The sequence below is a fragment of the Odontesthes bonariensis genome, chromosome 23 (assembly GCF_027942865.1).
Source record: "Odontesthes bonariensis isolate fOdoBon6 chromosome 23, fOdoBon6.hap1, whole genome shotgun sequence".
Taxonomy (NCBI): Eukaryota; Metazoa; Chordata; class Actinopteri; order Atheriniformes; family Atherinopsidae; genus Odontesthes; species Odontesthes bonariensis.
The window spans coordinates 21,705,571-21,730,964 of record NC_134528.1 but is presented as its reverse complement, the minus strand read 5'-3'; the positions used below and the strand labels follow the sequence as shown (position 1 = coordinate 21,730,964).

The 25,394-nt window shown below is 44.4% G+C and overlaps 2 protein-coding genes across 3 annotated transcripts; one reads left to right on the top strand and one right to left on the bottom strand.

The window, feature by feature from the left end:
• Positions 1 to 289: 289 nt before the first annotated feature.
• LOC142374454 (putative endonuclease 4) lies at positions 290 to 5,415 on the bottom strand. The gene is made up of 8 exons (XM_075458168.1): positions 5,201 to 5,415; positions 4,618 to 4,787; positions 3,724 to 3,933; positions 3,336 to 3,518; positions 1,569 to 1,700; positions 1,377 to 1,481; positions 1,154 to 1,283; positions 290 to 1,026 (listed from the first exon to the last, which is right to left on the bottom strand). Exons 2-8 carry the CDS (start codon positions 4,784 to 4,786, stop codon positions 969 to 971), a joined length of 987 nt encoding a protein of 328 aa, XP_075314283.1. The 5' UTR covers position 4,787; positions 5,201 to 5,415; the 3' UTR covers positions 290 to 968.
• tnrc6ba (trinucleotide repeat containing adaptor 6Ba) lies at positions 5,023 to 24,617 on the top strand. 2 transcript variants are annotated; one of them, XM_075458164.1, is made up of 22 exons: positions 5,023 to 5,336; positions 7,063 to 7,149; positions 9,204 to 9,225; positions 9,513 to 9,953; positions 11,279 to 14,248; positions 15,378 to 15,542; positions 15,780 to 15,976; positions 16,106 to 16,180; positions 16,342 to 16,551; positions 16,757 to 16,876; positions 17,069 to 17,194; positions 18,686 to 18,856; positions 19,179 to 19,292; positions 19,420 to 19,618; positions 19,871 to 20,038; positions 20,201 to 20,347; positions 20,517 to 20,660; positions 20,810 to 20,902; positions 21,111 to 21,314; positions 21,492 to 21,559; positions 21,761 to 21,900; positions 22,040 to 24,617. In XM_075458164.1, the coding sequence occupies exons 2-22, from the start codon at positions 7,093 to 7,095 to the stop codon at positions 22,599 to 22,601; spliced, it is 6,393 nt and encodes a 2,130-aa protein (XP_075314279.1). In that variant the 5' UTR covers positions 5,023 to 5,336; positions 7,063 to 7,092; the 3' UTR covers positions 22,602 to 24,617. The 2 variants fall into 2 exon arrangements, with proteins under 2 accessions (XP_075314279.1, XP_075314278.1); XM_075458163.1 differs by having other exon boundaries at positions 7,060 to 7,149.
• The last annotated feature ends 777 nt before the right edge of the window (positions 24,618 to 25,394 follow it).

Below are 25,394 nucleotides of genomic sequence, written 5' to 3'. Positions count from 1 at the left end.
AGCCAGCACAGGACATCTACGGACAAGCCATAGCTGTTTCAGTGGCATGGGAGATGCCTTTTCTTTTACTCAACAAGATAGCATCACAAGTAATAGAATATAGCTTCATGGGACATAAGAAATTATATTTAAGCATTTCTTATGTCTATTAGGGCTACTGTACCTCATAAAAATACCTGTTCCCAATGCTCAATTTCTGTCCGTTTTTGTGTTTCTTAAATGTTTATGTAGAGGTGATTTGACTGAATATAGAATGGTGACATCACTTCACATCAATGAAAAATTCAGATTGACATTTTGTACAACTTTATTACAAATAAAAGCAGAAACTATAATGTCTCAAAGCGTTTGAACAACAAGCCAATTACTACCTTGAACTGTAATATGTACCACATATCAAAGATGTACAACTTCAGGGGAGATTCAGCTGCGTCCTGCAATCACAGTTTTGAACGGTAAGGAAATGGTACTAGACTGCATTTGGTCCAATTAAGTGCCAAAAAACACACACACACACACACACACACAAAAAAAAAAAAAAAAAAAAAAACACACACAAAGAGGTGACTGCCAAAAGCAAATGTGGATACAAACTGGATGTTTCTTTGTCAAACCTTTCATGGACAAAAGGCACAAAATGTCTGTGGTATATTTGTGTGTTCCTGCTGCCCCCTTATGGCCCACTGTTAAAAACATCCTCACACGCAAAATAAAAATTTCCAATGACACATTTATTATTCAGCTCATGTAAATTAAGAGAAAAAAAAAAAGAAGCAACTAATGTCTTGTTCAAAGTGTTAACATGGTGATTAACAACCTCCTCAGTGTGTTTAAGATGAACACTGTCCAGTTTTGCATCTTTGGACAAAAATAAATAAATAAAATTCACCTCTCAAAAATGTGTGAATTTACTTTAGGAGGTTTCAGTTTAAGGGCAATTGATTTGATTCACCAGTAAGCAGCTTTTATCACTTCTCACACAAGGAATAAAGAAGTTTGATTTGGTCAGCATATTCGAATCCAGGCCTGTGGGGAAAAAACAACAACAACGCAACAGCGATGTTAAAAACTGCACCTGAAACAATGGCACCTAGTATTCAGTTTTGTGGTACAGCGATGATGTGTTTTTTTCTTTTTCCCGCAATACTCTCACCGTCCAGGGGTCTCCAGGATCAGAGGGATGTTGTCCAGTCGGGTCTCATTAACTACGTCTCGGAATGCTGAGATTCCAATGTTGCCTTTGCCGATATCTTCGTGGCGGTCAAGGTTACAGCCGAGCTTACCTGCACGATCACATCGAAAGAACCAGAAAACTACAGCAAAATAGTTTACCAATCTGTATGATTTACTCTTTATGACCCAAGTCCTGGCTGTACCTTTGGAATCATTTAAATGGATTGCTCTGAGATAATGAAGCCCAACTTCCTGATCAAACTGATCGAGCATGGCCTTCACTCCTCCCTCTGCAGCCAGGTCGTATCCTTCCGAGAAAAGACGCAACCACCTTGGTATAACCTCAGTTTTAAAAATCTAGGGTTAATCATGGGAAAGCCTCAGGTTTCACTCACCTGCTGCGAAGGCATGACAGGTATCCAGACACACTCCTACTCTGGTCTGGTCTCTCACTTTGTCTATGATGCTCTTGAGCTCTGAGAACTTACCGCCCACTGTGCTGCCTTGGCCACTCATGTTCTCCAACACTGACCCCATGGGGGAGAGAAAAGGAAAGAAAAGAAAAGAAAAAGAAACCATCGTTTCAACACACCCATCCAAGCGGTACAGTTTCTAGAACTTCTGATGTAAATACGAATGAATCTGGCAGTCGCCAGTCCTCATACACAATCTAAACATAGTTTCTGCTTTTGCGACCCATCAGTTTATGATCAAATCCACCTTGTGGCAATGAGACATTATTCCCCCACAACACCATTGAGATATATCGTCACCACCAAAACGTCATTCTCACCCAAATCCTAAAGAAGATAAAGGAAACCCCGTTAAAAGGGGAAAAAAAAGACCACATCATTCACTTAATCATTGATATGGTCCAACATTAAATAACTGACTGTCAGAAGTGTGTGGACCATTGATTTCAGTGTCTTTTGTGACCTTCTTGTGCAGCGCTAACTACAAATGTCGGCTTTTTGGAAAGCTGTTGATCAGTCCCGAACATCGTGGACGAACTGCAGCCAACTTATCTGTAGAAAATCGTTTTAACATCGGGATGCTGGTGGGTCTCGCACACCAACTGCTCAATTCAGGCCCTCCCACTACATTTCTATTGGATTAAGGTCAGGACTCGGACTTTACATTCCAAAAACAACTGTGTTCAATCATCTTCAGCCCCTCTTTGGTTGCATGACTTGAGCACTTAGGATTGTCGCTTTACTGCACGATCCACTTTCTCTTGAAATAGAGTTCATGGACATGGGTCTTAAGGTTTTCTTGTAGAGATCACTCTTTTCCATCAGTGGTTGAAAGCCCCCCTAGCTTAGATGCAGCAACAACAGGCTCATACTTTGACACCACCATTTTTCATAGACGGGATTGGGACTCTTATGTTGGAATAGCATTCTACTTTCCCCAAACAAAGCAAATACTTCTCACTGGTCATGAAAAAATTATCAACAACCTTTTGGCTTGTCCATATGATCTTCAGCAAACAATGTTCTTTTTGAAGAACAGCGTCTTTCTCCATGCATCCACGACTGTTGTTCTGCATTCTTCAAATGGTGAGCTCAAACACTAACTTGTCGGTTAAACACTAGCCAATGTCGGCGACTCCTTCAGTTAGTTATAGGTTACTCTTGGTTCCGTTCTAACCTTGCAGACCGTTACAAGCCTTGGTCATAGATCCAACTTTATTGGTTGTCCAGTTCTGTGGAGTCCCACTGCGGATTTGAGGTTTAGACCAAAAATGTCTTAATTTTCATTTCAGCATTTGATATTTCTCTAAGTTCTGTTGTGAATCCCACATCGGTCGTTAAGATTTGCTTATCATTGTACTATGTTGTGTTTTTATTCATATTTTACACAGCGTCCCAGCTTTTTGGGAGTTGCCGTTGTAATGGATGCGTCCAATTTGTTTAACTGGTCCTCTTTATTCAAATAAAGGACTTCAATCAGATGTCAAGTTAATGCAAATTCCACAAACTTTCAAGCGCCACAGTTAATTACACTGCATGGATTGGATCTCTAAAATGCTACAAATAGGGTCAGGGTGCATTTAGACATTTGTTGGATTCTGGACCTAAAATGCATTAAAATGAGGATTTATATGCTGACAGGTTCCATTCCTTTTCTGCAGTTTAGGATATTTTGTCGACACTCCGTACCTGTAACCACTCCAGGTGTTTGTTGGTGAGCGTGGTTAATGGCTCCTGCTATCTTGTCCACACACTGCTCCGTGGTGATGGTGCCCAGTGAGGAGCCAGGGTGGAAGTTATAAAGACTGAGGCCCAAAAGGCTGCAGCGGCTCAGCTCATCCACCAGCAGGGCCTGGCTCTTATCAAACACATCTAGTTGCAACATGGTACACAAACGCGTCTGGAGTCACATCACAACAGAGAATGATTCTAGAAATAGCCACATGCAAACAATGAAGGAAGTGGAGGAAAAGTCAAGCACAGAGTGTGCACAAGATGAAAAATAAGAAAGATTTAAAAAAAAAAAAAAAAAAAAAAAAAAAAAAAAAAAAAAAAAAAAAATCAGTGACTGACAAACCATCTTTAGGAGATCCACAGTTCATCAGGTAGGATCCGTGAGGCAGGATGTGAGCTGGGTCATAACCCTGTAGGGAACATTGCTCCCGGAACTTTTCGGCAGCTCCCTGGTCCAATGCAGGCCTCTTCCACGACCGCTGCGAGCCCAGAAACAGCGCAAAACTTTTCCCACCCATCTCTGCACAGGACTCTACTGCTTTCCATATCCCACCTGGGGATAACAGACAGCCATGAACTCTTTCCACGCAGAGATAAAACTATAATGCCACAAAGAAGAAACGCTGCTTGTTCCCACTGATCACATTGAGACCCTTGACAGATTACTGAAGTAGGCTAAAGGGTGCAGGCAAAGGGACTCAGGAAGTTAGGATTCCTGGTCTTATGCCATGAAAAACAATAGAAAAGGCAAAGGAACATTATATCATGTGGCGTACAACCACCATCCTGCAGGAACTGCTCTCCTGTTACTTCTACCACTGTTAAACGGTTAGCTTTTGTGTTGATTGTCTAAAGACAGTTACAGTGCATGAGGTTCAGGGTGGCTTTAGTTTTTTTTTTTCTTCTTTACAGAGAATACAAAATGGCATGTGGAATCACCTTCACATTCTCTGTAACATATTGCAGAAAGACACACAAAACAGCCAAAACTGAACCACAAACCAATCACAGATGTAAATCGACAAGATGAGACAAAAGGGATAATGCTAAATAACCCCTATTAGATGCAAAACAGTAATCATTTGCATTAGTTTAGTGGTTGTTTTGCATGTTTTTAAGTCTAGGTGTTTTAGTCCTCAGTGGGACGAATGGGGGGCCTTCGACACGTTTATGCCCATGGTCATGTCGGTTCATATTCATGGAGACAGTAACTGTGAAAGATGCCATTAAATCTTACCTTGAATTCTAACATGAGCTCCGATGTACTTATTTCCGCAGCTACTCTTTGTTCCATATCCCCTCTTCTCGTCCTCATCAGCCTCCTTCTCAGTGCTCTTCTTCTCTTCTTCGCCTCCCGAAGCATCCTCATTTTTCCTTTTCCTTGCGCCCCTTTTTCTTGGACCCATTCTATCAAGTTACGAGGAAGTTAAGAATTTGCAAATGTCTCCAATGGGATAGCTATTGTTTTGGCTTTTTTGGGGGGTCGTTGCTATTCAGACTGGGAGGCCTGTTCACTTGAGATGAATGAACAGTGCTGGTATGTTTGAGGAACGAAAGTTTATGAAGGTCAAAAAAGCGTGTTTTATGCATCCCTCCTGACAGGAGTCAGCCAGTCAGAGGGCTTCCACGCAGCTGCTTCGGCCTGCCCATTGGAGACGCTTCATGCTGAGCAGCAAAATGGCCGCCCGTCAACCGACTGACTCCACAGCGCTTTGAAATTGAAATTCTTCTGCACATTAAGGTTTACACTATTGTAACGTTAGTACTTATTTACAAACCGCTAGCTTATTACGCGTGGATTTTAATCGTTTGCTACTTACTTGACTCTCCGCTCAGGCGTCGCTGTTCTTGTAGCCTCGACGAATGCCTCAAAAAGCTAAAAAGAAAAAAATCGCACTGAAGCACTTTAGCTAAGCTAGCTAGCGCGCTAGCATATCTTCATATGTGATTCCTGAGGTGAGTAGCTGGAATTATGCACACTTCTTATATGTGCTGTGCTGTCAGTGTTTGAATGCATGCCAAAGGATTGCTAATGACAGTTAAATAACATGCCACGACGTTTGCTATTCTAGTTAGCGCCATTAACCTGGCTACTTGTAGCTGCTGTCAGTAGGTAACGTTAACTTAGCTCATCTGGCTAACGTTCAATAGGTGTAGCAGCATTTTTAGCTGTGCATTAGCAGACTCGGGTATTTGGCCTTCAGTGTGTTTGCAGTATATGAGACCGTTGAATAGTTATCAAACTTACGGTGGGTGATAGTTGGTTGACCTGGTTAACTTGTTAATATGAGCTATGATCTGTCCACATGTTTTTATGTACGAATGGGCTGAAACCACTCCTTGATGTTAGCACCGACGAATTGAAAAACTGCCAGTGTTATGCGCTTGTCTAAACCTGTAGGGATGAAGGTGGTTTGCTATTTCCGTTCAAACTCGGTTCTGTTCAAGCGACCTTAATTTCCTGAGTCTTCGATTACGTGAAAAGGGCCTTTCATATTTTAGCTGAAACACCAGATCTGTCCGTTATAGCGTGAGCTAATGACAAGCCAATGAGCTTAAAATAACGTTGACAGGACCTACGGCAACATAATCTGGTTGAGTTTAGCTACAGCAGTCATTTGAAAGGTAGCTGGAGACCAGACAGATGGAAATAACATCATATTCAGGTCTGATTTTCGCATTCTCCAGACTTAAGGACAGGATTTTTGCAGGAGGGCTGGCAGGTTAGTTTCCCGTCATTGTTGGAATTCTGCTTGTTGGACGTGTAAATGGTTTGAGCAAAAACGAAACCAACTAAAGACGAGCACAGCCCGAACTCAATAGTTCACTCAGATCGTGCGTTTAAGCCATCTGTTCCCCTCTTAACTTAATAACTGGAGTTTTTTTTTCTTTTTTTTTTTTTGCTTTAGCGGATGGTCATGTGCTTAAACAAGATTTTGGTGATTGCCATATTCGGATACACAAGTGTCATGTGTTAACGTTTTTTTTCTTTTTTTTTTTTACTGTCGCCTTCCTGTCAAGGATACAGTCGCTTTCCACGACACTCGCATCTAATGTCCAATAACCTCTTGTGAATGTTTCAAACTTTATCTGTGCCTTGACTTTGTAAATATGTGTCACGATCATCGGTTTAAAAGGGTTTACATTTTAGAAATATTTAACAGTATTTACAGATCTACTAAAAAAAAAAATAGATGTTTTACTTTAAATCCTCGTGACGGTGCAATTTGCTGCTCCGTGATTGCACATGTCAAGCTGTCAGAAAGCTTAATAGTTTACAGCTATTATTGTTATGGCGTAAATAGCCATTCAGTCAGTTCAGATGAGACTAATCTGCTGATAAAACCAAGAAACATGTGAACTTTGTAAAAGAAATGAACCTACAAATGTAAGAAGCTTGCCATATACCCTGCCTGCTTAAAATCCCTTTGGGAGTTGCATTCCAAGTGCTATCACCTGGCGGTTGGTTCAGCCAGTTGTCCATTTGGGCTCATGTGGCCCGTGCAGTGAGAGCGGAATTGTCGTTTGCCTTTTGATTTTTGTGCAGACAGCATTTACTTAATCGTTTAGAGAAGGAATTAGAGTGACAAGTAAAAGTTCCAGACTCATGTAACAAGCACTAACTTGTGTTGGAATGGTAAACCTCTGACCACATTTGGGTATCTCCGTGTCTCTCCAGAAGAGAGGAATATCAGGTCAGGAGCAGCAGTTCATGGAAGACAAGAAAAGGAAAAAAGACGACAAAAGGAAAAGAGAAGCCTCTCAGAAGGTAAGCTTGTTTGTCTTGTTGGTTTCATACTTGGTAAAGCTCTTGAGTTAATTTGACTCGTGTTCGCACAGTAAAGTCTGACTTTGAGTTTAAAAACAACGACGTACAGCTAACAAAGTAAAGAATCAAACAAATGTATTTATTAATCTATAAATGAAGGCAATAACAGCTAAACTCTGTTAGAATACCAGTCGGGTTGTACTTTTTGTGTATGGCTTTTTGTTGGATTCAGTCTTTCTGTCCATCTGAGATGCGCTTGTGTTTTGGTAGCATTTCTGTACAGAGTCCAGGTATGGGTTCCACATTGTTTATTACAGTTCAGATTACATTTTTAGATGCAGTGGTGAACTCTGTTGAGTGCAGAATGGTTTTCCAAAGTACTCCGGAGCTCATGTGGCTATGTTGATCACGGTGACGTGACAGTTTCTAATGCAGCGGAGTGTAGAGGCTCTAAGGTAATGCTTAGGCATGGGCCGGTTACCGGTTTCAAGGTATACCACGGTATTAAAAAGTCAAGGTTTCAAAATTTCCTGTCATACCGTCCCTGCGGTGTGAGCGGTTTAAAAATGTATTTATTTTTTTTTTATGTGCCCCTCCTCACACGCACCTCCGCTTGCTGTGAGTGACAAGCAGGCAGCCTTGCAGGCTGTATAATGGCTGAATTAGGCGAGCCCCCCCCCAAACTTTTAATCCCCGTCTGTTTTTTGGTTGCCACGTAGTTGTGCACCAGTCAAAATTTTTAACTTGGCGCGCAGGGAGAACGACAGACGGGATGGACCAATTCTAATCAAGACTCAGCGAAGAAGTGCGGCACAGGCACCTGTGCGACATTTTGAATGTCATACCGGCCCATACCTAGTCATGCTCACAGCGGAGGGTTCTGTTCTTGGCCTTTACATGCTGAGATTCACCCCATTTCTCAGAATCCGTTCACAGTATTATTCACTGAAGATGTAGAAGACAAAAGGTATTTGCTGTGTTGAATTGAGAAATATCTTTTGGAACATAAAGATAATCCTCTAACTTAGTTTGGCACTCCACGACCCATTTTTATCAAAGACAAAGTATTTGGTGGAGACTTCTTTTATACTCGATCCTGACACCCTCACCCGTCACCAGTTAATTTGCTGGTGTGGCATCAAAAGCCGCTTTCGGACTGTAGGAACCTTTGGCAGTTCTAATAACCTTTTAATCCGCGGGGCCGTTTTCTCCCGTGTTCGGACATACAGGAACTCGGGGCTATCGCCCTCAGTTCCTATAACTATTTAGCTCCTTCTCCGAGGTCGGGTCTTTTCATGGTTCTATAGAACGCATCTGACGTAGGTGTGTGGTGGTCGGTAGCTACACCCCATGTCATGCTATCACGGCATGTGGCGCTAAACGGCTAACGTAACACGTCACTGACACAGACGGCTGCGCGCGGCGCATCAGTCCCTATCAGGTCCTGCATGTGCAAATGCAGACTGAAACAGAAGGACAGTTATCAGAACGAAATTCGAGTAGGACAGTTCTGATAACTGCGTTCTTAGAACGGCTCTGTCCGAAAGCGGCTAATGTTGGTCAGTGAAGCCACTGAAAACAATTCCTTTGGATTTGTTTGTTATATATTTATGATTACATTACAGACTATTTTTTTTCTGGAAATGGGGTTTACATTTAGTGTGGAGTTTAACTGCTGGTCTTACATTATGCTTTTTTTTGTGAACTGTTTGTGTAAATGAGAATTTTTTTTAATTTTTTTTATGTTAACTTATCAGTTGAGAAGATTGAGGGGAATGCTGTTACTTGAGGGACATGTGTTTTATGGTGGTTGTAATAAATGTTGTTGTCTTTAAAAGGTGTCATTTTAAATACAGCCAGCTGGACTAATTCACCTATCGCTTCTCTTTGTATATCATGATGTTAAAACATACCGAGGAAGTAAATCATCAAGTCTGCAATGACTTATGTGGTAATACTAAGCTCGGCCAAACTTTTGTGAATTTATTATGGTGCTGTTCTAATTATCTGTTAAGAATGACTTGATAACATTTTTACTTTTCTTTTCATTGTAGGTTGCAGAGCAAAAAAACAAAGGTAAGCAGCGTTGTCTTGTATGTATATATGCTTAGATATAGATATTAGGTCTTTGCTTTGTTTGCCACACTAATTTTTTCTTCTAAAAGTTGAGCGTTATCTTGTGTAAAGCTGATAAGATTACAATTCTTTCTTATTATTATTCTTTGCACCATACTGCCCTCGTTATCCATTTCATGTCAAACATTTCATTGGAACTTTGATTGGTTTAAAAAAAAAAGAACTATTGTTCTTTTAAGGTTTGAGTGGTAAAGTGAATTGATGTGTCCATTCTTATCTCCCATCAGTGCCAGACTTGACTAAGCCCACTCTTGCTCAGTCTCCTGCCACTCAGAGCAGCTCTGCCTCCCCCAGCCCTGGACCCACCCCCTCTGCCTCTCCATCTCCAGCGACCTCAGGCCCTGGCAGCGCTGCCACCCCGTCTCAGGGCGGCAACAATGCCAAGCGCCTGGCAGTGGCCAACGGACAGCCCACCTCCTCTACCAGTTCTTCCTCCACCGCTGGCAGCCCCAGTGTTGCTGGAAACAGCAGTACAAGTAGCGGAGGCGGAACTCAGGCGCCTCAGCAGCCACCACGCTACATGCCGAGAGAAGTGCCGCCACGATTCCGCTGCCAGCAGGACCATAAAGTGCTACTGAAGAGGGGTCAGCCACCACTGTCCTCCATGCTGCTGGGAGGTGGGGGAGGCGGCGGGGATGGCCCCAATGCAAACATGGCTGCTGTTTCAGGTAAGCATTCTATGAAGTCTTGTGGTTTGTTCAGATGCAATTTTCCAAACCTCAGCTTCTTTATTCACAGAGAAGAGGCTTTCTCCTGTAACCCTTCCACACTAGTCATACTTGTTCAGACTTTTTCTAATTTTACTGTCATGAAATTTAACAAGCTAACTGAAACCTGTAGAGTCCAGGATGTAGCTCTTGGGATTTTGGGCAGTTTCTCTGAGCATAGCAGCATCTCTCTATGGAAGCAGGGAGGTCAGACCAACTTTTGCACTAGGGGCTTCTACGTTTTGGCTTAGTTTTTAATTAGATCCATAATGACATGGGTGAATATTGCGTGGTGTTCATTTGAATGGTTTATTGGGAAAATTCTAAGACATCGGTTCTGTACTGTGAAGCAGAATAAGTGGCGTAGCAAGATAACTTCAGGTTTAGCACTTGAGTTTCAGTATTACAAAGCTGGTTCCCTTCTTAACAGGTTAATCACCATGGTAAATTATATTTAGAAGCCAACTTGTTCCGAGATAAGAGATTAATGTGTCTAAAAGCGCTGTCACCCAACCAATCAGTTCTCTTAGAAAATGAAAAAAATTAAAATAACACTAGTTAGTACTGTGTCTGGCCCTCTTAAAGTCAAAGAAAACTATGCTGTTTAACTAAAAAAAGATTCTTCATGAGAGATTTGTCGGCAGAAAAGAATGCTTTGTTTAAAAGTGACTCTGGTTTCTCTAAAACGTGTTCCTGTTGACTTTTAGTTATTTGAAACTAAATTTGTATATTTGTTAAAATCATCACTGAACTATGAATGATTTATCATTGATGAATCATTGTCTAACTCTTGCTGTATCAAATTTACCAAATTACATCAAAAGAGCCACCTTCATAAAATGCTTTAAAACTAGGCTAATTGAAATGACCAAACAATTAAATTGATTTTAGCATATCATTTTAGATCCATCCATCCATCCATTTTCTATACCGCTGAATCCGTCGGTCGGGTCGCAGGGGGGCTGGAGCCTGTCCCAGTGGTCAATGGGCGAGAGGCAGGGTACATAATTTTAGATCCTGGATGATATAATAGAAAAATAACTTTTACAGTACTCCCACTGACTGCTTTTAGTCACTTCTCTGTTTGTTCTTTATATGGTAGAAAGAACAGCCTGCATTACATCTGACAGAATAATATTGAAACTTTGTCACACGCTTCAAGACTATCACGACTTGTATTTGTGAATGAGTGGAAAATAATGTACACTGCAAAGATTTAAAAGAATCCTAAACATTACAGGATTTTGGCCTCAAAAGTGTTTTCTCTTGTGGAATTACCTTTACAGATTCTGGCACAGCTGCGTCCTCATTGGCCCTCACCTCATCATCAGTTGCTGCTTCTACAACTACTTCTAATTATGCAAATTCCACGTGGGGGGCAAGCTCAGGCAGCCAGGCCTCCTCTCAGGGCAGGGAGAAGGTCATTGTTGATGGGAACGACCTGGAGGAGTGGCCTAGTATAGCTGGCAGTGATGGGGGGAACAGTGGTAACAACGGAATGCCTGTGAATAGCATCAGTGCCTCTGGCAACCAGTCCTCTCCCACTTCCTCATTCTCTTTGCCCAATGAATGTATGCAGTCGTCCAGCAGTATGGCGTGGGGGACGACTGCTTCCCAGGGTCATATTGGAGGAGGTACTGCAGTAGCTGCAGCTGAGCCTCTGCTACAACAGCCCTCCTCACTTTCCAAAGCCCCCGCTGTACCCGGGAGCCATGATGCCAGTGGCCCCATTGATGGTAGCAGTGGGATTCCAGGTGCCAACTTCAGTCCAAATGCCAACCCTTCGGCCTGGCCTGCCCTGGTGCAGCAGGATGGCCCCACTGCTGGGGAAGGAGGTCTGACTTCCTTCCATAACCAGGGCTCTGGAGGGTCAGCCAACAACTCTGCCTCCTTGGGGCTGGGAGGCGGAGCAGTTGGGGTGCTCGGGGGTCACCCACCAATATCTGTGAATCAGTCAATCACCCATCAGCACCAACTTCACCAAATGCAATCCAGAGACAGAGAAATGGGAGGGGGGAAGTGGGAAGGTGAATCAGCGGGACCAAAAATTGCAGGGGGGGAAGGGATTGGGGGAGGAATGGACCATGGTGTGGGAGGAGGTGGTATGAGTGTGGGAGACCACAGCCTTGCCTCCTCATGGAGAGGCCAGCCTTCTTACCCTGCAGCTAACTCCAAAACGGGTGCCTCAAGGACTGATGGATGGGAGGGTGGAGGAACTGGGGGATTAGGAGCTACAGAAGGGGATAAAGGGACCTCGGGTTGGGGATATCCTACTTCCACAAGTGGGGTTAATGCTTGGGGCAGTGCTGGAAGTGGGGGAAATGGTCAAACCTCCGGGGTTTCTCAGGGAGGGTGGGGGTTATCAGGAGTTGGAGGAGAAAGAGGGGGTTTTGGAAATGATTGGGGTGGGAGCTCCACTGGTGTTGGTGGCCCTAATCCAGGAAGTGAGGAAATGGGAGCCTGCAGTAGTAATAGCAGCAGTAGTGGAGGCAGCACAGCAGGTAATCTCCCTGCTGCTTCCTCATCATCAACAGTGACCACTACAACCAGAGCTTTGGACAATCAGAAAGGGGAAGGTGAAACAGTGGAATGGGGTGAAGGAGTAGGACAGGGAACGCAAGGAGGATCTTCATCTAGCGGAGGAAATTCCAGAAGTGGGAGTGGGCCTGTCGGCAGTCGTCCTCGTCGACCGGCACCTAATGCTGAAGATGCCTTACAGAGCCTGCTCAGTCGGCCTGATCTGGACCCTCGAGTTCTGTCTAACACAGGCTGGGGCCAAACGCAGATCCGACAAAACACATCTTGGGATGTCGAGGAAAATGCCACACAGAGCAAAGGGGGAACTTCATCAGCGTCATTGAAAAACTCGTCTTCTCTTGGTAGTCATACTCAGTATTCTAGTGGACCTAGGAACCTAAGCACTGATTCTGTGGGTCCAGGGGTCAGTCCCTCCCTGGTTACTTCTACTGGGTCCTCTGGAGAGGGATGGGAGAGCAGCAGCAACAGTAGCAGTAGTGGAGCCTCATTGTCTGGGAGAGCCCCACCACCTACTTGCTCCAACATGAGGAATCTTGGCGTCTCACAATCTGGACCAGTGACCACGACCGCACCTGGAATGGGGTCAGGGGTAATACCTGGACCTAGCCAGCAAGTTAAGGCTACAGCTTGGGGTGGAGGAGGAATGGGGGCTGGGGATGGCCATGAGGCCAAGGGTTGGGGGAACGAGGAATGGAGAAGCAGTAAGAGAGTAGAAAAGGGAGGAGGGTGGGGTGATATTGGGCAGCAAACTGACTCAGTCAGTGGAAGTTGGGGAGGAAGCCGGCAGGAGAAAGGGACAGGGGGGTGGAAAGAAATGGGAGGGAATGGTGAAGGAAGTGGGTGGGGATCAGAACCGAAGGTTCCATCAAATAAGAATTGGGTGGAACAGGAGTCCAAATCAAGTAGTGGTGGAGGGGGGTGGGGGGATGAGAGGAGGAATGGAGGACACTCAGGTGGGGATTCAAGTGGGGCTGGTTGGGGGAGCTGGGATGAAAGTGCTCCCCGGAGAACCTGGGGAGCTGGGGGCACAGGGGGGGGAGGCACTGGGGGAGGGGGTATTGAAGTCGTTGGGGGCATGGGGTCCAAACCTCATCAGAGTTGGACCGGGGGAAACAAAATGCACCAGATGCCAAACAGCCAGTCGGGCTCCATATCAGGCCCACAGGCACAACTGCAACAGCAACAATCACAGTCCCGTAATCAGCTTCCACAGCAAGTGTTGGACCAAGGGGCTATGCAGGGTGGTGGGGGAAGGAAAATTGTCTCTCAAGCCCAGACACAGAACCAAAGCTCAGGCTGGACCTCTGGACCCATCCCTGGTGTCTCTGGAGGAGGTGGAAGTGGATCTGAACCAAGCGGCTGGGAGGAACCCTCACCGCAGTCTATAAGTAGGAAGAATGAGATAGATGATGGAACATCAGCATGGGGAGACCCGACCCATTACAATTACAAGCCGGTCAACCTGTGGGATAAGAACAGCGGTCCTGCCGGCCAGCAGCCACATAGCCCGGCTCAGCTCCAGCAGCAGCTCCAGCAGCAGCAGCAGCAGCAGCAGCAGCAGCAGCAGCAACAGCAACAACAGCAACAGCAGCAGCAGCAGCAGCAACAGCAACAGCAGGTAGCTCCTGTTCAGCAACAACCCAGCAGGCAGCCTGCAGGGCTCGGAGGCAACCGAGACTTCAACTCTGGCCCTGGATCTACAAAAGCCTTGGCCATGGGTAAGGCACTAGTAACTGAAATGTCTGTAGTCTGGTTTTAAAGATTTTATAGAAAAGGTGTAATTCAGTTAATTATAGTTTATATCATTTGTGGATTAAAACTATCATACTGGTCAGTGAGGTTGTCTGTTCGTTGTACACAGAAGGTGCAGTATGAATGCATTCTTTCTTTCAAGCTTTCTTTTAAAGCTGCCGTCAGCAACTTTTTTTTAGTCATATTAGCTTGAACTGTCATGGGATACTGGAAGTAGAATATTAAATAAGCTGTTTAGGAAAAATCCCGAATTCTGTAGCTCCCTCTGAAGCCTGTAATCGTGCTTGCAAAAATCGAGCGCTCCCGGCTGTTTTTAACCAATCACGTTAGGTTTATTATTTATCTATTATCTGAGCAGAACAGTCACCAACCACGTCTTCCATGCTAAGCGTGAGTCTGCCCCCAGCCTGTGTGCGCGCACACTGGTGTGAACTCACGTGCACAACCTCGTCCACAGAGGGGGAGGGACCTGAAAGTTGTATCAGTTCGAATTTTCGACTCGGAATTTTGAAAACCTGCCGACGGCAGCTTTAAGGCTGAAGGTTTAGTGGCAGTTATCCATTGGAAGGTTGTGGAGTTGCTCTTGGAATCAGCTGTGGTTGTTTGACAGATGAAGTTGTGAAAGCATTTCGCAAATGTCAGTTGACTGCGAAGAAGTTTGGAAAAAATCAGACTTTCAGTGTTAAAATGTTATGTGAAAGTTGATACAGCTAATTTGTAGGTTAGTATTGCAGCGATTTGGTATAACTGAGTCGTGAGAAGATCTGCCATCCTGCTAGCCACCTAAATATATTTTTTGATCTCAAAGACCATAATTACAGAGGTCAACTTAGTTTAGCTGAAGTTAAATGAACACACTGTTTGGGTGAAACTGGCCTGTGTGTTACAGTATTTGTAGACCAAATGCTTTGATTTTTGGACATCAAGCCAAGAATGAAATACAAAAAAACGACTGTTGCCGTGGCATTGAAACAGTTCTCCTGTACACCCATGTAAATGCATCAGCTTAGGTGACATCAAATTACATTCAAGTTAGTAGCCAACTCCAACTCTGTAGAGAGTTCTCACCTCAGCCTGGTTCATGTGTGTCTGCAGATTCGTCAGGCTGGGGGAGCACTTCTCCATCTAGTCCTTCAGTTGATAATGGTACAGCAGCTTGGGGAAAACCTGTTGACGCCCCTACTGGCTGGGGAGACCCTGAAGACGCTGGAGGGAAGACGACATGCTGGGGAAACTCCTCTTCAAATCCAATCAGACCTGGTTAGAATCTCAGTTTAAAAACTATAGCAGATGCTATTTAGAAAATAATGAAAAGTTGGTTTAAAGTCAATCTCAATCGTAGGATATCTGAATGTTTCATTTGAGCTGTGCGTTGTTGGGTTATACAAGACAGTATGTGTGACATGGGCATGCTCAATGGATAAGCAAAAGTATTAGATTGTATGTTAACTTATATTGACAAATGGCTATTACTGATGATTTTTTTTTGCCCTGCAGGTTCAAAGTCTATGCAAGATGGCTGGGGGGAAAAAGAGAGTTCAGTGGCAGCCTCACGTCACTCAAGCTGGGAGGATGAAGAGGAAGGGGGTGGCATGTGGAACAGCACCGGCTCTCAGGGCAGTGGCTCGTCTTGGGGACAAGGAAGCAATGGAGGCTGGGGACAGAGCCACACTGGGAAGAAGGCTAGCAACAAGGTGAGCTATTGGTGGAGAAAATTAATCATCGTTAAACAGAAGTGGAAAGTATTTTCCTGAGTTAGAATTTCTCGGTGTAATTCCCTTCAGAATTTGTGTTACCTCTATTCTTTTTGTATTGATTCTCAGGGTCCACTGAAGGCTGGTGGAGGAGATTCATGGATGAGCCCCATCAACAGACAGTTTTCTAACATGGGGTTGCTGGTAAGACTCAACTTTTTTGTTCATACTTTACTCCTCACCCTGGTTTTCCTATATCTTTGTTGTGCTATCGCACACCAGAATTCAGGCACTTATCAAGTTGTAGTCTCTGCCTGATGATGGTGCTATTACTATCGATGATTCTGGCCTTTTCTGTTGAACAGAACGACGATCCCAGCGGTCCAAACATTGACATGGCTCCAGGTTCTCTTCAGGAGAAGAAGATGGAAGCTGAAAAAAGAGGCATGGGAATGAATGATTACAGTGGAGACATGAGGAAAGGAGGAAGAGGAGGAGGAGGAGGGGGGGTGATTTATCGTCCTCCTGGGTCCAAAGAGGCAGCACCAGGGGATGTTGGGTCTTACTATGACAAGGTAATGCTTTACCTCCCGTCTTATTAATCTTCGTCTCTCACTTCTTTCTTGTGTCTAGATAATGTTTTGTCCTTTGTCACTATATATTGTCTCTTGTGATTCTACTCTTTTCTTCCTACCTTTTCCGACTGCCCTTTCTCTCCATCTTCCCCTACACCCTTCACCACTACGCAAATTGGTGTTCCCCTGGCTGTCACTGTGACAGACCTTGCATTTGATCAATCAAGATGGGTGCCTTGGGGAGGAGGGTCCTTGCTCTCTATACTCACCACCCTCTGTCTACAAGCCCCATACCCTCTTCAACCACTCTATTCCCTTTAGACAAGTAAGATAAACACTCCTCCTGTTTCTGTCCTACTGCGTAAACATCTGGTTCTTGCAGTTCTGTCTTAAATGTATTCCAAAACCTTCTTCATCCACTGTGATGTCACTGTTCTGCTTGGTCCCTTTTTCATGTATGTGCCTCTATAGAGTTCTGAGTCCTCTTTAACATTTTGTTTCCCATCTTTGAATATAGGGTGGTCACAGTATCTTTAGCAGTACAGGAGGGATGGCCCAGTCAAGACATCAACCAAGTATCCCGCAGATAAACCAGTCCCCAGGAATACGAGCGCAAGTGCCTCATCAGTTTTTGTCACCCCAGGTACGAAGCCGTCTGATTCTACTGTTTTTTGGCGTGTCGTGTTGCTAGCTGATGGTTCACACCCAACATTGGCACAGGCTGAATCATCAGTGCAACAAAGGAAACCATTACAGAAGCACCATGCACTCGCCATGCATTAAAGATAAAAACTGGCAAAAATAATTTTTATATATAAACATATATGTTCAACATTTTTGATAACATTCATCCAATTTTAAACCAGTATTGTTATTTCTGAGCCCATTTCTCCACTCCTCTATAGAAGGACATAATCCCACCTAAGGCAAACTTGAATCTTTGTCTGTTATTAAAGGGATAGTTCGCCTCTTTTGACATGAAGCTGTATGACATCCCATACTAGCAATATCGTTTATGAACATTTTCTTACCCCCCCACTGCGTCCTGTGATCCAGCCTCGTTTTGGCATGGACGAAGGTAGTCCGGCTAGTTTGCTGGGGTTGCAAAAATAAAGCGTTTTGCTTCTCAAAACAATATGCGTTCAAAAGAGTAATACATTTGCATCACAAAATCATTCTCCAGGCAAAAGTCAGACCTCAAAATCGCTTGGTGCTATTTTCTCTCCCTTCGTATCACTGCCTGCTGCCGACAGCCGCGCCTGTTACAGTGTTTGCTGCTCGGAAGCAGGAGACTGTTCGGTCTGCACTTCGGTCTACACAGCAGGCAGTGATACGAAGGTAGAGAGAAAATAGCGCCAAGCGATTGTGAGGTCTGACTTTTTCCTGGAGAACGATTTTGTGATGCAAATGTATTACTCTTTTGAACGCATATTGTTTTGAGAAGCAAAACGCTTTATTTTTGTGGCCCCAGCCAATTAGCCGGACTACCTTCGTCAACGCCAAAACGAGGCTGGAACTCGGCTCACAGGACGCAGCAGGGGGTAAGAATATGTTCATAAATGATATTGCTGGTATTGGATGTCATAAAGCTTCATGTCAAAAGAGGCAAACTATCCCTTTAATCTTAGTCTTATGAGAGCCAAGCGCTCAGTCTCGAGAGTCCCTGTAGACAACTTGTCACTATGCAAGTGAGTAATATGACCATACACGTAAACAGAGCGGTTGATGTCTTGATTATGGGTGTGGAGAATGAGCAGACTGCACACAAACAAAAGATTAGTTGGCATATTCACATCTTCGTGTTGTATAATTGAAATCAAAGCCTTTTTGGGGTTGTTTACAGTTACTGCACATGCTCAGCGGACATCATGATCATTGTGCGTCGCAGTACATTTGAGACACTTGGGGGGGCTGTTTTCATGCATCAGGCTGTTCTGAACCAAAAAAAAGAATACAAAGTAAAATGCACTTGTTCTCATTGTTTAGCATACACTGAGTCTCTTGTTGACTTATTTCTAAATAGAATATCTTGGAGAATCAAAGTTATTCAGTTAAAACTTATGTTGTTCCTATAGGTTACTGCACCAGTTTTTCTGTGTGGTAAGAGGTTCTGTTTGTTTGCCGTTGTCTCCAGGTGCCAGGCTCCGTGCTGAAGCAGATGCCCCCTCCCAGCGGGAGCGTAGGGGTTGTTGGTGGCATAGGAGGGGTGGCAGGAGTCGGAGGAGGTGTTTTTCCTCCACAGCTGTCTCCTCAGCATATTGCCATGCTCAGCAGCATCTACCCACCTCACATCCAGTTTCAGCTGGTGAGAAGCAGCACTATACATCCCTGAAAGCCACTACAGGGTTCTCTTCACAGCTCCGCTGAGTCTGAAAATGAATGAGATGTACTTTTTTTTTTTTTAACTTGAGTGTTTGGTAATCTCACAATAGGTTTTGAAAATAAAGAATATGTTTGCACTTTTTATGCAGATATTTGTGCCAAAAAGGGACATTTAAAAAAAACAGTCTGGACAAAAATCAGAACATAATTTTTCAAATTGATATCGGTGTTTTGTGAATGCCTGCATCGGTGTCTCACTTCTCCCTTTGTATCGGCCTCTGGTTTTTCTGTCTGTGATCTCTCAGGCTTGTCAGCTCCTCCTCCAGCAGCAGCAGCAGCAGACACCACAGCAACAGCAGCTACTGCAAAACCAGAGGAAGTTCACTCCAAGTGTGCGGCAGCAGCCTGACCCTCAGCAGGTACTCGCACACATGCCATTCTCTTTTCTTTTCCTTATTTTGTTTCTCTAAATTTGGTTTGTTTTTGCTACCTTGTCCCAGCTGATGACTTGTATTTTTTTTTTTGTGCGTGTGTGTCTCTCCTCAGCTGGCTAGGATCATGGCAATGATACAGCAGCAGCAGAGGCAGCCCCAGCAGGTTGGGGGTTTAGGTGGCAGCTCCAAACTCTCCCCGTCCCACCATGGTGGAGTGGGTCCCAAACTGCCTGGGGCTGATCCCCTGCCCCACCCAGGCCTGGCCGGGTCGGTGGCTGAAATGCACCACAAAACTCTCGGGCCATACTCCGGTGAGCGATAGTTTCTGGTTAGGCTGTTTTGTGGAACACGAGCTCACTTGTTTCTGGTGTGGTGTGCACGTAGATTCAGCGTGGTACTTATATGATTTATTTATCTACTTTACGTATAAATCAGTAAAAGTCGTAGTCGACTTTAATCGACTGCATCATTTATTTATAGCACCAGAGTCTTTGTCGTACTTGATGAATGTCAAGATGTAACATCTTGATGTTTCTCCTTGTTCCGTCTTTACCTTTGAGCAGGCTTTGGTTCTGGGGTGAACCTTCCAGGTCTCGACGTGGGTGGCTCTATGATGGGGGGGCCTGGAGCCATGAAGGATATAGGGGGTCAACAGTCCCGTTTCAAATGGATGATGGAGGGAAACTGTTCTCCTGACACTTCCTCTCCTGAGAATGCATACCACAAAAATGGTGAGATGCATTTGATTTATTATTTTTTGCGTTTGTGGCGGTTGTGTTTGATAAGACACGGAATGTAACGAGGCAGATGGTGTTAGTGGGATTAGATGTGAAGTCGCATGTTAAGGTGATTGGCGAACCATCTGGTATTAAATGATGTAACGCACCTCCCAGGTCCCATCGCCCCCATAAAAATGCCAGGGAGCTCGCCCTACTCTCAGTACGACATGATGGTTGGAGATGGGCTGAGTGACAACTGGCACCGTACCCCTGGCAACAAGATGGGTGCCAAGCCTACCAACACACCAAGCTGGCCCCCTGGTTAGTAACAATTTGTGGTCAAAGTGATGACTTCAGCTAGAAAAATCCAAAAAAGTTTAAAATAAGACAAAAAGGAAGATAATTTCTGCATTTCTTATCCAGTAGATCAACAGTCGAAGAGTTTTTGTCTATTGCCTTGTCTGAAAAACTGGATTTCTTAACTCTATAGAGTTCCAGCCTGGTGTGCCATGGAAGGGAATCGACCGTGTTGATCCTGAGTCTGACCCCTACATGACCCCAGGGAGCATGATGGGAAACGCAGTGTCCCCCAGTCTCAACGACACAGAGCACCAGTTGTTGCAGGACAACACCGGTACACACTTATGTCACAACATTAGCTTTAGTACTAAAGTTTGACTCGTATTACAGTTTCACTCCCATGCTGCAGATACTTTTTTGTGCTTGGTTTCTCTGATCATCTTTTGTCACCCCTGAATAAGTGCTCAGGCCTTTTGTTTGCAGATTCCACCCCTCCCCTGAACACCTTGCTGCCTTCACCTGGTGCCTGGCCTTACAGTGCCTCAGACAGCCCCCTCAACCATGCACACAACTCAGGTGACTGAAACATATAGATATACACTGGCCATTTGTATCTGTAGTTAATCATCAGACTCGGTGACAGAATTTGTAATCTACATTTGACAGCTCAGAGTTGGTTGAGATCGAACCACAAACTTAAATGACATATTATGAAGCCTATTTTGAATCATTTTGATATTGAAACTTAATAGTTGAAGTCCCTGCCTTGTCTTTATCCTCACAGCAAAGTACACAGACTACAAGAACAGCTGGCCTCCAGAGCCCATTGGACACAAGTCTTGGAAACTCAGCCCAGGCAGCAGCCAAACACAGTTATCCCGCCCACCTCCAGGCCTAGGCAGTCAAAAGCGGCCATCGCCTTCCCCTTGGTCAGGGGGGACACCTCGATTTGCTGGTCGTGGCTGGGGCAGTGGCTCGGGCACCACTGGTAATGCTGTACTTCTTGTTGTGTTGTTTTGATTCACAAAATGTACTTTTTTTTTCTGTTGTTCTCAGTGCTTGTTGAAACACTGAGCTAATTCAAATGACAAAAAAACTGGAGTGGAATTGTGTTTACAGCAAATATGGGACATAATTCCTTTCTCTCTTTGCTTTATCTGTGCAGGTTCGACCTGGAGCGATGGCAGCTCTCGGGAAAGCTGTTGGTTGGTGCTCAGCAACCTCACGCCACAGGTACACAAAGAGACACATTTTACAAAATGAACCCCACTGAAAGGACTGTAAAGGAACCAGAGTGCTACTATATATTTTAAACTTGGCTGTTGATGCTTTTGACCCAGAGATTTAAGCATTGCAGGCTCGTTTGAGCTCACTTAATCCATGAAAAAAAAGATCATTGTCATCTTTTCTTTTTTTGTGTGTGAATTCCTGCAGATTGATGGCTCGACTCTGAGAACCATCTGCATGCAGCATGGTCCCTTGCTGACCTTTCACCTCGGCCTGACTCAGGGCACAGCTCTGATTCGCTATGGCTCCAAACAAGAGGCAGCCAAGGCCCAGAGTGCTCTACACATGTAAGGCTTCATTTGATGTCACTCCTATATCTGTCAAATGATCAACTTATCAGTTAAAACTGCACCACAATGTCTTCTATGAAGTAACCTTTGAAAGCCATAAATGATTGAGAAGTGACTGATATTTTGATTATACCAGGTGTGTTCTGGGAAACACCACCATCTTAGCAGAGTTTGTAAGTGAGGAGGACGTGGCTCGCTATATTGCACATTCCCAGGCTGGAGGAGCGGGGAGCGGAGGAACCGCAGCCGGCTCTACAGGCTCCGGGCCCACGCTGACCTCCACTGTGGGGTCTAGTGGTAATGGAGGGAGCCGTGAGCGAGGAGGAGGCGGCGGCAACAGTGGAGGAGTAGAGGGAGCCTCCACAGCTGGAGGAGCAGGAAGTGGAGGAGCTGCATCTTCCAGCTCAGGGTGGCAAAGTCTCGACAGCACAGGCAGCTCATCGGACCAGGCGGCCACCCAGGGGCCTGGGCTTGGCATCTTCACCCAGTGGAGCAGCAACGGAACCGTGGTGGGCGGGTCCGGAGGTGTGGAGTCCGGACGGCAGGGTCTGTGGGGGGGGATGGGTGGAATGAGCGGAGCGGTGTATCCCAGCAGCAGCCTCTGGGGTTCTCCAGCACTTGAGGATCGTCACCAGATGGGCAGCCCCGCCTCCCTGCTGCCAGGAGACCTGCTGGGCGGGGGAGCCGATTCCATCTGAGGGGGGCTGACCGACACATATTTTCCACCTGAGTTGTCATACACATGTCACACTCTGCATTTATTTACAAGTAGAGATGACGTGAAAGATCATCCAACACAGAGACATTTACTACATCCTACACACAAGCTACCTGCACACATTACTGTCATACACACACACATTAAACCGCTTAACTTTAAATGAAGACAACAGTAAAACTTGAACCCGGGGAAAAAAGTGAAATCCACGAAACTTTTTAGGACTTGACTGGATAGCTCTCTGTCTTTTTACTCCAAATCTCCCACCATCGGCATCCAGAGACCCAATCACTCAGGCATGCACTGTAGACAGGCTCAGCCAGAGTCGTACATGTCAACAAGTTTAGCTCTTGATGTTTTTAGTGTGCCACTTTTTTTTTTTTCTTTTTTTTTTCTTTTTTCTTTTGTATTACTATTTAATGGTCAAATCTCAAAATTCAGACTTGCAGACTGAGCCGTCGTAGACCTGGCTGGCGTGTTTCTGCGTTCCGGTTTTTATTGGGAGGCTTGAGAGCAAAACGGATTTGGAGGAAAGAATCGGGAGTTTGTAGAAAATTTGGGACGGCGCCACACTACTGAGTCCAGTGGATGATCAGCAGCATTTGAGATGTGGAAACTGAGTGTTTTTAGTAGGTACTGACATGTCTACCCTGGTAGGAAAAAATAAAAATAAATGCCATCACAATGGGACCCGGGGGGGGGGGGTAAAGAATAATCCTTACAAAAACAACATTAGCCAAACTTGCACTATATGCCTCTGGGTTTGTTGTTGACTCATCCTCCACAAATCCCTCCATTTTTGAAGCAGAGCTACAACACAACAACTAAAGACCTTACGGGACGATTAAATGTTACAACAGCAGTGGCCTTGGCTGAAGCCCAGCGGCCGCCCACCTGCCATGTCAGCAGCACCACACCCCTCCCATCAGTTACTCACTGCTCTTATATTTGACAAGCAAACTTGTACCTTCCTATCGGTGTACGTTCATATTTTCTGTTTTAAAAGAAACAAAATATGTGTGAAACTTATGTGGAAATTCAGAGATGTCTCTTCTTTCTTTTTTCTATATATATATTATTTTTTTTCTCTTCGCCCTTCAAACACTGACCTCGCTATTGTATTTTTTTCTTACTGAGGAAATCGAGTTGGTTATATATTGTCATGATGTAATTATGACTCGGATCACTTATTTACTCGCTGTACAAGGTGCCCTCCTGCCTGCCTGTGTGTGCATGAAAGGAGCGTTGACAGCCGAATGGAGGAGGATATTCTGAAGATGATGACAGTGATGTCGGGAGCGTCTGTGTTATTGCTACCATGTTGAATGTTTTTTGGGGTTTTGTTTTCTTTCTTTTTTTTTTCCCCCCTTCTTGTCCAGGAGAGATTCATGAGAAACGCCTGTGTGTTTTTGTGTGTGTGTGTGTGTGTGTGTGTGTATGCTTGCTTTTGAACACTTATCGGCTCCAGTCAGGGAAGTGAATCGATGTTAATATGACAGCTTGCATTTTGAGAGAGAGAGAGAGAGAGGGGGGTGGATGTGTACACATGTTTGCGTGCTCGGCTGTCTGGATATTGTAATAGCTGAAAAAGTTCAAAAACATTTGGCACTATTGCATTAGGTCTCTTATGTTGTGTGTTTATTTTTTTTCTGTCAAATGCAATAAAGAGTAAAAAAAGTTTTGTTTTTAAGACAAAGCAACCAACTGAAGGCATTTCTGTAAAGATGCCACGTCCTACCATACCAAGCTGAGCTGGAACAGTGTTTTTACAGACACGTTAAAGACATTACCTGTTATGTTTATGTTTTACTGTGTTTTTTTTTTTTTTTCTTGTTTTTATGTATCGATTTAAATTAAGTCAGTCTTTATTATCACTCCTGTTCGGGATGTTTTTTTTTTTTCTTTTGTTTGTTTCAGATGTTACAAAGAGGGGAAAAAAAAGGAGAAGAAGTTAATTTAAAGCAGGAAAGAACAAGATAATAAAGATTGAATTGAAGGTCCGGTCTTTTCTTTGATCTGTGCCCCTCCCGACTCATTTGGGTTAAGCCCGCAGGATGGATGTCAAAGCGCTCATCTTTGATTTTTCTGCCGTCTCAGGTTGGTCCCGCGAGCGAACCGTTACTCAGCAGAGGTACAAGTCTTTGTTTTGAGGCCGATGAGCTACTTCTCAAGCAAGCCACTAGTTATTTTTGTTTTACTTTATGTGGTTGCAAATTATTCATGAAGTAATTGTAAAGCAGGGAACTGATGAACAACTTCATGGAAGATGAAACTTGTGACTGCAGACTGTTCTGGGTTGAGAAAATACTAATTCTACCACTAAAAAGCCACTGTCGTTAGTTGTGATTCAAATACGTTGCTGGCGCCTCTGAATCTTAATCACGGAACTTGAACCGACTTTGATTTTCTTGATCTTGATTATTAATTGTTTGCTTATTGCTGGGTATAGCAGAAATCTTTCAGTCCAACAAACATGTTTTAAGAGCTGATCTCCAGATATGTTTAGTCAGTCGTAAAGTCAACAAAGACAAACCAACTGTTTTATTGAGGGAGAAGTACTTTCCTGTCATTATTCATGTGTGAACATTCTCTGATGTGGCCTCCTGCAACATCTCAGGGGGAATTTTAGCCCATTTTGTGCGCACAGAACTCTGGGATGCTTGTGGGTAGTTTCACATCAACTCCTCTTTCCGGGTCCCTCCCACCACATTTCTGTTGAACGTAGTTGAGGACTGTGGCTTGATCATGTCAAAACGCTGATGTTATACTTAGT